This window comes from Callithrix jacchus, chromosome 17, assembly GCF_049354715.1.
Source record: "Callithrix jacchus isolate 240 chromosome 17, calJac240_pri, whole genome shotgun sequence".
Classification (NCBI taxonomy): Eukaryota; Metazoa; Chordata; class Mammalia; order Primates; family Cebidae; genus Callithrix; species Callithrix jacchus.
The window spans coordinates 75,012,505-75,028,673 of NC_133518.1; the positions used below are offsets into that span (position 1 = coordinate 75,012,505).

A 16,169-nucleotide genomic window follows, 5' to 3' on the forward strand; every position below is an offset into this window, starting at 1 on the left:
GGTGGCTTGCACCTGTAGTCCCAGATACTCGGGAAGCTGAGGCAGGAGAATTGCTTGAACCCAGGAGGCGGAGTTTGCATTGAGCTGAGATGGTGACACTGCACTCCAGCCTGGGCAGCAGAGTGAAGAATCCATCTCAAAAATAAAAATAAAAATAAAAAAAGGGACAGAGAGTATAATAAATTTGGTTTGATCTAAAACACCTATGGCAGGTTAATTTTCAATACAACATACATAATAAGCAATAATAGTATACATTACAGCTAACTGGGGGAGAGAAAACCACCTATAAAATTCCCTTCCCAACTTTTCTAGCCATCTTTTTTACTCAAGGTTAAGCAAATTTAGGCAATCTCTGACTTAAAGACTCCACCAGTGTTGACATTGAAGTTGAGGATGCCCCTAGTCGCACCCCACCCCTACCACTCGTGGCCCTGCTGTCCCACACCACTCCTCACTCCCCACTTACAACCTCAACTAGGCACTAAGGCTCACCTTTCCCTAGAGATTCCAAGATCCTACCTTCCAGGGCCTCTCATTAATGTCCTCCCCATTACATTCTCCCTTCTCTCCTCCCTTGTACCAACCAAAGCCTTCCAACCCTCTCCCAACCCAACCCAGGGGAACCCTAAATTAGCAAAGGGTTGAGACTGAACTTCCTTTGCTAGTACTGTAGAAAATGGGTGCTCCTAATGTACCAAGTGAGCATTGTGGAGACATTATTTTCCTCTCAGAAATTTGTTTAGTGGCGGGACACTGTGGCTCACGCCTGTAATCCCAGCACTTTGGGAGGCTGAGGCGGGCGGATCATCTGGACAACATGGCAAAATCCTGTCTCTACAAAAATACAAAAATTAGCCAGGCATGGTGGCATACGCCTGTAATCCCAGCTACTTGGGAGGCTGAGGCAGGAGAATCACTTGAACCCGGGAGGTGAAGGTTTCAGTGAGCCCAGATCTTGCCATGCACTCCAGCCTGAGACAGAGCGAGACTCTGTCTCAAAAAAAAAAAGAAAAAAGAAATGTTGTTTAGCAAGGTGGCTAAAATAGAGAGTATATTAATTCTGCAGTTTAATTACATTATAGTTTAACGAGTTTTCAGCAAGCTAGCATGGGAACTTTGCCATTACATATTTACTGCAAAAACCAGAAAATGCATTCCAAGTTCCCAAAACACAAACTTTTAGAATGAAACCTATTTGTGAGTTTAGTTACTGCCCATAATACCACAACTAAACCAATTTGAATTCTAAAATAAAGATGAAAATCTCACTAAACCTATTCTTGAGGTATATTCCAAAGGACAATTCATAAATGAAGATACTTGTTAATAAGCTTCTAGTGATGTATTACTAACTGGCTGCTGGGGTTTGCACATGTTAACGAGATTAAAACTTGCAAATGAAAGCAAAATTATTTTTAAAATTTCTGATGCATCATGTTTCAGCAGATTATCAAGTCTCAGTAATGCCTTAGTAGCACACCAAAGCAATCATAATTCTTCAGTTTCCTAATAGTATTCCATGAACTGTGGCATGAGACACAACAGAACTAACCAGTAGGTCTTTATGAGAACCGGAAGACCTCTTCTTCATTCCATGGGAGTGACTGTAAGAATGATGCTGGAAGTAAATGTTGTGAGTTAACTTTAATGACTGCATAGTGAAGTTATGAAAATAATTTAATAAAATTCATCTTGAAAAAAACACAAAGGTCTCTATAAGAAACACAACAGTTTACATGCAATTTATTTCCCAAAGGTTAGTGAACAATTCACTGCACTTTACTAGCGAGGCTACCTGGCTGTCTACACATCTGCATTCCTCCGTCACCTCCCTCTGTGCCAAGCATCTGTGTGTCTGGCCAGCTAAAGAAAACTTGATTATGACTTAGAGCCAGGCAGGATATTTGTGGAGAGCTTCACACCACACTTGAGTCCCTCTGATGTCTTTTTTTTTTTTTAATTTTTCAATAGAAACAGGGTCTTGCTCTGTCACTCAGACTGGGATATAGTGGCACAATGGTGGCTCACTGCAGCCTAGAACTCCTGGAGTCCTGCCACAGGCTCCTGAGTAGGTAGGCACACAGGCTTGTACCACTACACCCAGCTAATTTGGGGTGGGAGGTGCGTAGAGACAATGTCTTGCTATGTTGCCCAGGGTGGTCTTGAACTCTTGACCTCAAATGATCCTCCTGCCTCAACTTCCCAAAATGCTGGGACTACAGGCATGAGACACCATTCCTGGACTCCCTCTCTCTTCTTTATAATGGTATGGGTAACAAGATAATTCACTTCCTCCTATAGTCTCCCTTACCTAAAGGTAAAAAAGCAATCCTTTGGAACAATTATAACAGGACTCAGAGAACAAAGAACGTGACATTGCATTGTCCCAGAGAGTACTCTTAACCCGAATTAGTGAACCCACAGTATGTAAAGCTCAGGAGGAGAGCAACCAACATGGTATGGATTGCCCAGCATACCATAAATGGTCACCTTATAAAAGGGTCCTTTGAAGACAGGACTGTCTCAATACCTAACTTTTCCTAGGAGGACAGAGCCAAGCGCATACAGGGAAATTAACGCCAGGAAGACTACTAAATAAGGTAAGTTGGTAGATAAGAAATCTAATCTAGATGCATACTACTTGCCTGAAATAAGAGGGTGAGGCTAGATGTACCCTACCTATCAACAGCCAAAGGCAACAGACTGCTCCAGGCAAACCATCTCACATATATACAGCTGTATCCTCAATCAATGATTAAAAACTCCTTTTTCTTTTTTATTATGCATCTTTTTACATTTTACTCTAAACATATTAAGAGATGTCTACATAATTTAGAAACTCAGGCAACCTATTGATAAAATATTAACCCAAGAAAAACAAGCTATAACTTAACCTCTTCATTAAGGACATAACAAAAAAACATCAAACCAAAATGTTTGGACAAAACTGATGTCTTAGGTGTCCTCTAACATTATGGATGTTTTCTACCTAGCAACTTTACACCTGCTAGCTTGTGACATGTGACATAAAAGAGTTTGGGCTTGTGCTCAACATGAAGACCTGTTTCTAACAGTGTTAGAATGACAACGAGTATGTGTTAGGTGAGTGGCTCATCGTTTTAAGAAAAGATATACTGCTACCAGCTGGGCATGGTGGTTCACACGTGTAATCCCAGCACTTTGGGAGGCCAAGTTGGGAGGATCACTTGAGACCAAAAGTTTGAGACCAGCCTGGGCAGCATAGCAAAATCCCACCTCTACAAAAAATATAACAATTAGCTGGGCATGGTGGCACATGTTTATAGTACTTGCTACTCAGAAGGCTGAGGTAGGAGGATCCCAGGAGTTCGAGGCTGTGGTCAGTAAGCTATGATTGCATCACTGCACTCCAGCCTGGTTGAAAGAGAGGGACACCATTTCTAAAATTAAAAAAAAAAAAAAGATATTACTACCAATCCTAGTCCTCAATAGAGAAGAATAACTTGTATCTGATTTAGAAAAATTACTATTCACGCCACAACAACAAAACATTAGTTTTTTTGCTTTGTTAGTCATACATTTTCCCCAAAAGTTCACAACAAAGTCATGAAAGTTAGTCATCTTCTATAATTAGCATCAACAGATGTTTATAAAGTAAAACTCCACATGGAACACAAAGTCATGCACTACATACTAATGATGAGAGTCTTGATGATCTATCCTTGAACATATCAGACTGGGTTTCAGCAAAACATGAAAGTTGGTTTGTTTCCAAATTCAGAAATATAGAGAAGAGAAAAAGTAATATTTGAGGTTATTAAAAATCCAACACTACTATAAAGAAAAAAATTATTAAACATGAAAGCTAATCCAGTTGAATTAAAAAATATTCTTCCTCCTACTTTCCTAGTATAAAGTATTGCTAAACTGTTTGTATATTCAAAACTACATATTTGTTTTTCTTTTAAATGACAAAATTCATAATCAGTAATAGTGATATGAATTAATCTCAGCACACTATAGCATAAAACATCCGAAGGGAGCCTTTAAATACAAGAATTAAGGATCCTAAAGTCAAAAATGCTTTTTAAGAAAATTATCATCACTTTTAACATCATTTCCTATTGTCTGAAAAATGGCAAAAGCAAAGGATGAATAGGCAATGAGGCAAGTGCACGTAACTCGCATAGCCACGTTTACATAAGAACAAATGCAGCACCAAGATGGGGAGCACTCCTTTGGATCTGCCTGTGGACAAACACCTAAAAACGTCCTTCCTCAAGAAAATGCTCATTTCTCATTTTGGGAAATCTCGCCAACTCCACAGTACACATACAAGTGTGACACTGAAAATAAATCAAAGAAAAATATACAATATTCATGATAAGACCAAAACACCCACATTTCATGCAGGATCCTTTTAAAAAGCAAGATAATATGTTGCAAATCCAGGGAAAAAAAAAACTAAACAGTAACTTCATAGATTCATGGTTTTCACACATCATTTCAAAATGCTTAAGAAATGATGATATATATAATATGTATTATAAATGATATATATAAACTAGAATGCTTAAGAAATATATATGTATACATATGTATACATAAAATATATATATATATACCATTTTACCACTGGCATAAATTCATTGAAAATGTTATTGTAATAAATGCCAATTTTATTGGAGCAAAATATCTGCTTGTTTTTCTTACATTATCCTGAAACTGAGAGAATATACAAGCAATAAAAAATGTTATCATTGCATGTGTAACAAAACCTTGTTACAAAGTTTCTATAATGCATGATAGTAAGCACTTGTTAAACTGTGTAGTGGTAAAATGTCACTTACCATTGGAGTGACACTTCCCCAAAAATAAAGTTCCTTCTCTATAAAAATTTCTAAATTAACGAAATATCTAACCCCTTTGTTTTAAAAACAACAACAACAACAACAACTTCCATGAACAAAACACATATTACTCAAGTCACATATTCTAGCAATCAGGTAAATTCACGAAAGAGTAGCTGTCTACTCTCTCATCAACTTCTCTGTAGCACCAGTGGCATTTTAAACAGGCATAGGATTTAACAAGCTAAATTGAAATTAACCTGTTTCAATTTCCCTTTTCCAAAATATAATGCAGAATTCGGCTGGCTTTAAAAAAAAAAGTTGAATATATCAGGTAGGGAAATCAATAATTTGGACATACCAGTTGCTACTACAACAATGGGTAAACAAAAAGAATCACCCAATAAGTATAAGTTGGCATTTATATTATTAAAAAAAAGATTATATTATTTTAAAAAAGATTCAGTGGCTCAAGCCTGTAATCCCAGCACTTTGGGAGGCCGAGGTGGGTGGATCACGAGGTCAAGAGATCGAGACCATCTTGGTCTCTACTAAAAATACAAAAAATTAGCTGGGCATGGTGGCACGTGCCTGTAATCCCAACTACTCAGGAGGCTGAGGCGGGAGAATTGTTTGAACCCAGGAGGCGGAGGTTGTGGTGAGCCGAGATCGCACCATTGCACTCCAGCCTGGGTAACAAGAGCAAAAACTCTGTCTCAAAAAAATAAAATAAAATAAAAAAGATTCATCAAAGGAAGTAAAATTGAAAATAGTAAGGGCTCATCTCCAAATTTTTGGTGCCATAACCATAAAGAAAAAGAATTTTTTTAACTTAGAGTTAAAAAAATTTCCAAATTTGCTATTTTAATCTTTTAAATAAATTTTTTAACTGTCAAACTTGCCTGAAAGTTTTCTTTAGGAAACAAATTAGAAAGAAAGTACATACAGCAAGCAAAGTTCAGCAAGTGTCAATTTCTATTAGAATGTACCTATTACTCAAACATTCAGGACACTGAAAGTCAAAAGTGAATTCATAATACTAATACCACACATTTTCCTGGGCTACACACCATGGGATCTTTCCTTTTGGGTATACTGGCTCTGCTCCAAAGTGTCCCAGTTACATCCTTCGATGGGTTCTTCAGTGGAATTAAACAGTGCAACAGTAAATGATAAAACACAAAACTGTAAGTATATCTTAAAAGTTAAATATACCTTGGTATAATTTCACTAAAATTATACCAAGGCCACTGGTATATAAACAATAACTAAATACATGCAAGAGTAAAAATAGCCACCAATGAGAAAAGGTGATGTATCCCCACTGCTCTGATTCAATCGAGATCACTTTTTCTTCATTTTTATGCTGTGGCACAATCAAGGCTCACCACAGTCTCTACCTCCTGGGCAGCTCAAGCAATCCTCCCACCTTAGCCTCCCAACTAGCTGGGACGACAGACATGCAACACCACACCCAGCTATTTATTTATTTATTTTTAATTTATTTATGTTTAGTAGAGACAAGGTCTCACTACGCTGCCCAGGCTGATCTCAAACTCCTAGGTGGTTCTGCTGCATCAGCCTCCCAAAGTGCTGGGATGAAAGTTTGAGCCACTGTGCCTAGCCAAGATCACTTCATTTTCTAATTTTGGATCTCTACCCATTGTCTTCTTATATTTCAATGTATAAAGCAGTGACCAAGCAGCTACTAATGTTCTGCATTATTAATAAGCTAATCATTATACAAAACTAACAGACATAGATGGTTTCCACTCTAAATTTATAATTTTGTTTTAATCCTCCCTCCCCAATCACACTCTTGAACTACCTTTGCTGTTTCTATTTTTATATGTAATATCTATAGCATTGACACCAACATTTCCAGTCCAGATAGCTTCTGGTAAGCCACCTTTCAACAACATCATATATGAACGTTAACTGGACAAAAGGCGAGATCAAAAGTCCTAAGAATGCAGCATAAGACCACTATATTCACCTCACATTCAGGTAATGCTAATGTTCACACATCAAATACTATGTTCAAAAAGTATTAGACCTCTTAGTACATGGCCTTAAGTTTTTAAAAATAAGTGGCTGAGATATGCACAACTCCAAAATTATATAGCAAATCATAAGGAAATTCAGATCAGGGCTTTATTTCTAAAACTTAAATTTTAGAATGTCACTTTAAATGTCATTTAAATTTTAGAATTTAAATTGTAGAAATAAAACTCTCAATATTATTTAGGTAAAAGAAAAAAGTTTTATCTCAATTATATTTCTTTTAAATGGTACCATTAGTGAGCTTTCAGACTTGTTTCCAGGGAAGTCTAAACATTTAAACTGTGTTAGATATATACTCACAGACAGTAATGTACTATTACTATTAAAATTGTTCTCCTCTAAAATCATTTCTAGCCTGCCAATTATCTTAGATTTCTGTAAATATCTGTTAGTATTCTTAAAATCTAAAGTTTCATACTTAAAATATTCCTGATTTAATAACTAGTTTTCTAAAAAGATAGTATATTACATTTAAGAAAAATAACCAGCCTGGAGAACTTATTTATGAATATAAACATGTCAATAACTAGTATGCCAAAACATACTCAGTTTTTTAGAGTCTATTTTTATCATTTATATAAGGTAGAAAGAAAATTACAGTTGGGGAAAACAAATATAGACTTTAACATGAAAGATCATTTTAGTGATTAAAAAAGCTACATGGAGGTGTACGTACAGTATCATTACCAAAATGCACTTGTACACTAAAAGCTATTGAAATTTAGAAATTTTTTTAAACAAAATGGAAAAAATATATACATACAGCATTATCAATGTGCAAATTAAAAGTGCTGCTTTAAGGTTTAAAGTATACTTCTTTAAGAGAGAAATTAGGGTCTTGGCGTAATATGACGGTTTTTAAGGAGCAACTTCTCCTTTCTCCTGACTTATAACAATCCATGCAAAAAAACCTGGGACATTCTATAAAATGTTAATCAAAATGTCAAAGCACATACATCTTCAGGGAATTTTTCAAATCAGTTGTTCAAATTTTCCACATAATCATAATTAATCATCCAAGCCCCAAAACTATTTCTCATTTAATATGTTGTCATTTTCTAAGGTATGAAAGTAGGAAAAGTATGAACTTAGAACCAAACAAATGTTATTCTACAAGATCAATCTTAATTATTTTGTGATACATTTCCAAAATCAAAGGTCCCTCTATAGAAAAAGAGACTAGATCCCATGTTAATAGATCAAAATATTATTTTAGAGCTGATTTACTTATGATAATAATTTGAAAGAAAGCATAATTTTCCAATGAAAGGTCTTTGCCAATATCTTATAGTTTTTTATAAAAGGCAAAGAAATAAATTAATATTGTCAGATTGTTTAGGCAATAGTATTGAAGAAAGCTCACACGTAAGCTTTGTATTGTTTAGACAAGTTAAAATACCAACCCTGTGACTGCCAAGACTTCGAATGGACAATGCATCCTCAACTCCCTGATAAAAACAGAAATAAACACAGTAAAAGTTTGTGAGTGACTGCAGTAAGCTAATGAGGAAAAGTATTAGACGCAAGTTTATAGGTTATTACAAACCAGATAAGGACGATGGTGACTGGACCGGTGGGAATACCTGGCCCTTTCCGAGTCTTCCTGGGAAAGGAGAAAGTACATGGAGAGTTAATCACTGAACTTTGTCAGAACAACTGAGCAAAGAGCAGTCAGTTAACAGCACAGCAACAACTCCTGAGAGCAGACAGGTTTGGACATCTTATCTTTGGGGCAGCCACATTCTTTATTTGGAAAGAAAGGAGAAATAATCTTGGCAATGTTCTTATTTTATCAGGAGTATGTATGTCAGACCAATTGGAATGGTCTGTATAAGACCAAGAGAGTTTAATATACCAAGATAAAAGTATCTTGCAAGTATACTTTACAAACAGTTGAGTTCAGCATTAAAAACAGACGTTAATCTATTTTTTTCATTGTGATCATCGGTTTATGCAGGCAGGAAGAAGTGTTTACATTATCACTGATGTATTTCAAGAAGACAGTATATGGTTCTAAAAATACTTGGGTTATAATTTTGCACTTACTGTAAAGATTTCTTTTTTTCTTTCACCATTCTAACTAGGAAAGAACTAAGTGAAACAGAGCCTGGGTGTTGCTAATATGAAAAACTATTTATACTTAGAAATAATTACATAAATATTTTAGAGTTGGTCAAGTTATCTCAAGTAATGCCATAAGCAGATTATTTTTAAAAAATGACTGCAGCCTAACAGTTGACTAAATTAAGTTTAATTCTAAACTTTTCCACATTTAGCTATTTGGCGATGGAGTATTTAGGCCTGAGTCATGTTAAATAAAAATGGCTAGTCCCTAGAACCTAATCATCAGAAACAGTAAGGAATTTATCATATTTCAAAATTTCCAAGTCCAAAGTATTAAGTAACTTGCACTGACTGAAAATCTAAACCTTACTGACCAGCTGGGTTCATAGCTTATCTATGCTGTATTTTGCAAAACAAATCGGTGCCTCAAAACCAGGCACATAAGTGCCTGGTTGACATCTGCTATGACTGATGCCCTTGACCAAATCTGTTCTGAAGTCTGCTTATAGCATACTATGATTCAGTTTCTAATCATGTATTCTGATCTTTAGGAATTCATCACTGATTTACATTTTTTGTCGTGTCATCGTTTTTATGAGAGTCTTGCTCTGTCGCCCAGGCTGCAGTGCAGTGGCGTGATCTCGGCTCACCGCAACCTCAGCCTCCCGGTTTCAAGCGATTCTTGTGCTTCAGCTTTCTGAGTAGCTGGGACCACAGGCACTCACCACAACACCCAGCTAATCTTTGTATTTTTTAGCAGAGATAGGGTTTTGCCATGTTGGCCAGGCTGGTCTCGAACTCCTGACCTCAAGGGATTGGCTGGCCTCAGCCTCTTACATTTTTTGTTATGCAATAGACACATGTAGTCTGCAAGAAGCCAAGAAAATTTCTTCCCTTTCTTTATCAAGTGATACCACAAAAGTGTTGAGGGCATGTGTGTTAGCCTAGCAGGGTGGGTACAGCTTATTAAATCAGGTCTACGTTACTTAGTTTGGTTAGTTTAAAAAACCTTTACTATAAAGACGAGTTAACTCAACATGCTCCTTTGTAAATATATGGTTTAATATCTAATCTTCCCTTTATTCTAGCCTTTTTCTCATTCCATCTACCACACAAGAGCATTTTCTTTTCTTTTCTGAGACAAAGTTTCACTCTGTCACCCAGCCTGGAGTGCAGTGGCGCTATCTCGGCTCACTGCAATCTCTGCCTCCCAGGTTCAAGTAATTCTTCTGTCTCAGCCTCCCAGGTTCAAGCAATTCTTCTGCCTCAGCCTCCAAGTGCTGGGACTATAGTTGCGTGCCACCACACCCGGCTAATTTTTTATTTTTAGTAGAGATGGGGTTTCACCATGTTGGCCAGGCTGGTCTTGAACTCCTGACCTCAGGTGATCCGCCTGCCTCAGCTTCCCAAAGTGCTGGGATTACAGGTGTGACCTACTGCACCTGGCCCCAAGAGTATTTTCAAAAACCTCATCGAAAGAGTACATCCCATGAAATATGCAGCAAAGACAGATGAATTCATACTTTCAATTATGCCCCTTATATTAATAAAAAAATTATAAATTAGAATACCTTATAAAGTATTGATATGAAATACCTCTATATTTAAACAGCTTTTCTTTTTAGCTCCATTTCAAAAACTAGCCGAAAAAGACTTCAGAAAACTACAGAATAAAATATAAACCTCCATATGGGTCAGTTAATTTAGACAGAATAACTATAGATATTTACTACAGCATATATAGTAAGCTATATAGCATAATATATAAACTATACCTTAAATTAAGCGCTGTCCAATAGAACTTTCTGTGATCATGGTAATGTTCTATATTTGTACTAATGTAGTAGCCACTAGCCACACGTGGTTATTGAGCTATTGAGCACTTGAAATGCAACTGAGAAACCGAATTTTAAATTCTATTTAATTTTAGTCAATTTAAATTTAATTACCTACAAGTGGTTATCATACCTGATAGCACTTCTCTAAACCTACTTGACAAATATATTTAGGTAAAACAGTAAGGTAAGCTCAAGGTAAATTTTAATTACACCAAAAACATTCAAACCACATATTTTACTAAGGGTCTGCCAAGTAGGACCACTCTCATAAAGAAAGGCAAAACATTTGGGTCGTTTTTAATTACTTCTACCTTGAATGCTTTTGCATAGTGGCAAACATGAGGGAAACAGAAGGAAATTCCTGTATAAATGACCCTGGTAGCAACTCTATTTTTTTTTTGAGACAGTCTCGCTCTGTTGTCCAGGCTGTAGTGCAGTGGTGTAACCTCAGCTCACTGCAATCTCCACCTTCTGGGTTCAAGCAATTCTCCTGTCTCAGCCTCCCGAGTAGCGGGAACTACCAGCGTGCACCGGTAGTTCTGTCTCTACTAAAAATACAAAAAACACAGAGCTAAGTTTTTTGTATTTTTAGTAGAGACAGGGTTTCATCATGTTCATCAGGATGGTCTTGATCTCCCGACCTCTTGATCTGCCTGCCTTGGCCTCCCAAAGTGCTGGGAATGCAGGCATAAGCCACTGAGCACGGCTGCAACTGCATTTTTAAGAGCTAGAAGAGTCCTTAGAGATCATCTAGTCTGGTCCCTTCATTGTGCAGTAAGAAAGCTGCAGCACAGAGTTATTAAAGTAAGAATCTTTAAGATCACAAAGCTGGGACCAGCATTTAGACGTTCTTACTCACCAGACAACTGAATTGTAAAGATAATATCCTACACTGGCTACGTTTCCACTAATTACATAAGAAAAAAAAACAAAGAAAATGGCAAGGTATTCTGTTTTTTTACTCAGAGATTCTTCCTTCTCTGAAGAATAAAAAGCTTCATTGCCCAGGTATTTCTGGAGTACTATTTATATTGCCAATTGGTGTCTCTTGAATAAATTATACCAGTGGACAACTAGAAAAGATTACAGCAAACTGTGTTCTTAGGTGCCAGTTACACAGTGTATCCCTCTATTCCATAGTGAGGAAAATAAGACATCATCATTATCCCGAAAGTCCTTATTAGTACTAAAGAGCTAAAGGATGAACAAATATTATGATACCTTAATTTGTTCAAAATGATGCTTTGATACATTTAATGAAAATGAAATACACTCTTTGTTTTTAAAAGTTCACCTGAAAAAAGGATGAATGGTTTTATTAAAAGAAAACCACAGTCCCATGAATACACCTGGCCACCTTATCTGTCCACAAATGGTATTTATTAAGTTGAGGCTAAAGTCATTCCTTCAGTTTCAAATTAGGAAACTTCAAAAACTGTATTTACTCTTTCAGATACACCACTGATTAAGACAGATACTCAGTTTAAAAACAGAATCATTAGGTTCATGGAAAGTTGACTAAATTAACACTAATGGGAGGCCCAGGAGGACGTCGGTCCTTTTCTTCCTGGTCCTTTCACCTTCCAACACGTTAGCAGGTGTGGCACTCTCTCATACCTTCAAATACTGGTTCTGCAAAGGACCATGCAAGTTATTTTATTCATCAATTCTTTATAAACATATCTATAAAATTGAGGCAGTAATACCTGTCTTATAATATGAAATAAAAACCTATGTAAAGAGCACTAGCACAGTGCTGGTACATAGTATGTACTCAAAGTTGAATTCATTTCTGAGCTTCCTACCTTTTCATTTCCTATTCATGTCCCAACAGCACACTCCCACCCAAAAAGGGTATTATAATTAGAGGAAATTGTAAATACAGAAAAATTTCCTTCGTTCTAGTAACTGACACTCCTATTGTGGACTGGATTGTGTGTGTATGCATCATTTATTTTACTATAAATATTAGCCATTTGTATTTTGTATTGTAACTATTACAATACAACTTCTGCTTATGTGCTCACAATAAAGCAGCCAGAGAGACAAGGATAAGTTTACTTTGCAAACTATTAGTTAACGTTTTACTTCAAGACTGCATTACTTCAGCAACTGATCACAACATGCAGGACAGGCAATACTGGCCTACCAGCCACTTCTGAATCTGTCCCCATTTCTGATCAAAGGAATGATGAGAGTACTAGAAATGCAAAAGTTTCATAAACCAAACAGTTTCCATCATAATGCATTCTTCAAAAGCCTTAATCATACACATTTTCCCTAAAGAGCAATGATAGCTGACTCAAAGTCATACATTCAAAATACAGAAAATTCGTAAAGTAATTATGTTCAATAATAAGAGATGCATGGTTCCCTGTATTTTAGAGAATTGTGAATAGAACTTATATTTAATAACTGTCTCATTCATGCATTTATTTATATGTATTTTTCGGAGACAGGATCTCACTTAGTTGCCCAGGGTAGAGTGCAGTGGTGCCATCATAGCTCACTACAACTTCAAACTCCCAAGCTCAAGTGATACTCCCACCTCAGCTCATCCACTTACTATTATATTTAGTATAATTTTAGGAGTGAAACAACAATGAATTGTAACACATTCAATTCACTCAGAGAACTGCATTTCATATTTGAAACTATACACTAGGTTAAAAGGAAATTAGCAGCATGTCAATTGTTACTGTTTTACTTGAGCTGTGACAATATAAAATATTTATGTTGCTTTGTAACCTGCTCACAGAAAATTCAGCACCAAAATTAAAAGAAAATGTTTAATACTGCCCCACTGGCTTTTCCCCTTCATACTACACCACCACCAAAAATATTATGGAAAATTTCAGGGCCAAGTCATTGTCAGAAAAGTGAAAGCATATTTATTTCCTTTTAATCAGCCCAATTACCATATGCCTTTTTTTTTTTTTTTTTTGGAGACAAGAGTTTTGCTCTTGTAGCAGGTTGGAGTGCAATGGCACAATCTCGGCTCACTGCAACCTCCACCTCCTGGGTTCAAGTGATTCTCCTGCCTCAGCCTCCCGAGTAGCTGGAATTACAGGCATGCACCACCATGCCCAGCTAATTTTGTGTTTTTAGTAGAGATGGGGTTTCTCCATGTTGGTCAGGCTGGTCTCAAACTCCCGACCTCAGGTGATCCACCCGCCTCGGCTTCCCAAAGTGCTGGGATTACAGGCATGAGCCACCGTGCCCAGCCCCATATACCTATTCTTAAAATTTTTTTTTCTTCTTTCCTTCTGATGATACAAGCACATTGAAAGTTTGTAAATTATAGAAAATCATAGAAAGAAGGTAAAACCAACAATAATTCCACCACAGACAAACCACAGTATTAATAATCATTTCTTTCTAATAGATGCCATATATGGATACTGGTTTTTGTAATATAAAATTGGAGTCCTACCAATTTTATTGTTTTGGTTTGCTTTTTTTTCATATTCTGACATATTTTCCTCCATTATTAAATATGCTTTAAAACTGTAAGTCTGTATGACTTTATAGTGTTTTATGACATAGATATCATAATTCATCCACATTTTAGGACAATTAGAGCTATGCTAGTTTGTCATTGCTAAAGTTACCTTAGCTAACATAAAAAAGCACTCATAATACTAATAACATAACAATATACATAATAACAGCTAGATATGTGTTCGTTGTTACTACTTAAACAAATATCATTTTTAATTTGCTGGCACAGAATGGCTTGATAAAACGCACATATCAGTTTATACTATTCTCAGTGTTTCAAAGGAAATGAGATTCACATCAGAATAACCTAGTCAAGTACTGATTCTGGCGGAGACAAGCATGAAATTAGGGTTATTCCTTCAAATTACCTCTTTCTGTTGCCGTTCCAGTTCTCTCATGCGTATATCTCTTGCTTCTGCCCGGGCAGCCCGTTTTGCTGCCAGCCTTGCCTCTGCCTGAAAAGTAATATAAAACTCAGCTTTATACAACAAAAACAACCTGTACATCAGATTCAAAAATAAAGAACAAATGGGACTTTGCAAAGGAGATGGGAGGACAAGATACTATCTTTCAGCAAGTTTGATTGATTGCTTCAATCAGCTCTTATAAAGTCATTTCTTTCTCGAATTCCTAAGTCTCTCCTCAAATTTGGGCCTTTACCTTCAACTTCTTGATTACACACTCAACACATTTCACAGTTTGTTAGATGCCTCTCCAAACTTGCTCTTTTTCCAGCATTTTTTTCACCATTAATTCAATCACATAAACTAGAATCTTCAAAACCAAACTTACTTTCTTTTTGGAGACTGCCAGTAATCAGTCTCCAAGTACTGATAATTCTCTACCATTGAGTCTCTACCAAACCCATCTCAGCTTTCTTTATCTCACTGTTCCTGCTCATTTCGGGAACTCTTCATCTCCCTACTCCCCACCTCTCTCTGTTTTAAAATTAAGACAGAATTCACATATCATCAAATTCACTATTTAAACCTATACAATTCCAGCTGGGTGCAGTGGCTTATGCCTGTAATCTCAGCATTTTGGGAGGCCAAGGCAGAAGGATTACATGAGGCCAAGAGTTTAAGACCAGCCTAGGCAACATGATGAAACCCCACCTCTACTAAAAATACAAAAATTAGCCAGGTGTGGTGGTGCATACTTGTAATCCCAGCTACTCAGGTGGCTGAGACAGGAAAATTGCTTGACTCTGGAAGGTGGAGGCTGCACTGAGCCAAGATTGAGCCGCTGCACTGAGCCAAGATTGCGCCACTGCACTCCAGCCTGGATAACAGAGTGAGACCCTGTCTCAAAAATAAATAAAAGTATACAATTCCGTGGTTTTTAGTATATTCACAGGATGTATAATAATCATGACTAATTCCAGAACATTCTCATACCCCAAAATGAAACCTGGTACCCATTAGTGCTTCCTCCCAGCCCCTGGCAACCACTAATCTACTTTCTGTGTCTATGCATTTGCCTATTCTGGACATTTCATATAAACGGAATCATACCACAGGAATTTTTCATCTCTTGCTTGCACTATTGCAATTACCTCCAAATCCATCTACCTACTTCCAGAATCTGCCTTATAATTCATCTTCTACATGGTTATATGATAGACAAATCAGCCTTTCAAAATGTATTTCTTTTTTTTTTTTTTGAGACGGAGTTTTGCTGTTGTTACCCAGACCGGAGTGCAGTGGCAGGATCTTGGCTCACCGCAACCTCTGCCTCCTGGGTTCAAGCAATTCTCCTGCCTCAGCCTCCCGAGTAGCTGGGACTACAGTTGTGCACCACCATGCCCAGCTAATTTTTGTATTTTTAGTAGAGACGGGGTTTCACCTTATTGACCAGGATGGTCTCGATC

The 16,169-nt window shown here is 36.8% G+C and overlaps 1 protein-coding gene across 50 annotated transcripts in view; it reads right to left on the reverse strand.

The window, feature by feature from the left end:
• The window catches only part of LRRFIP2 (LRR binding FLII interacting protein 2), a 120,279-nt gene that overhangs the window by 59,705 nt on the left and 44,405 nt on the right, over window positions 1-16,169 (reverse strand). For 29 of the 50 annotated variants that reach the window (XM_078354625.1, XM_008984020.5, XM_078354631.1 and 26 more), the window contains 7 exons: window positions 14,668-14,754; window positions 12,948-12,998; window positions 8,443-8,499; window positions 8,300-8,344; window positions 5,903-5,971; window positions 3,677-3,718; window positions 1,556-1,621 (listed from right to left, as the gene is read on the reverse strand). In XM_078354625.1, the coding sequence (XP_078210751.1) occupies window positions 1,556-1,621; window positions 3,677-3,718; window positions 5,903-5,971; window positions 8,300-8,344; window positions 8,443-8,499; window positions 12,948-12,998; window positions 14,668-14,754 (417 nt within the window). The remainder of the gene's footprint in view (window positions 1-1,555; window positions 1,622-3,676; window positions 3,719-5,902; window positions 5,972-8,299; window positions 8,345-8,442; window positions 8,500-12,947; window positions 12,999-14,667; window positions 14,755-16,169) is intronic. The other 21 variants (XM_078354616.1, XM_017965942.4, XM_078354614.1 and 18 more) reach the window with 4 other exon arrangements.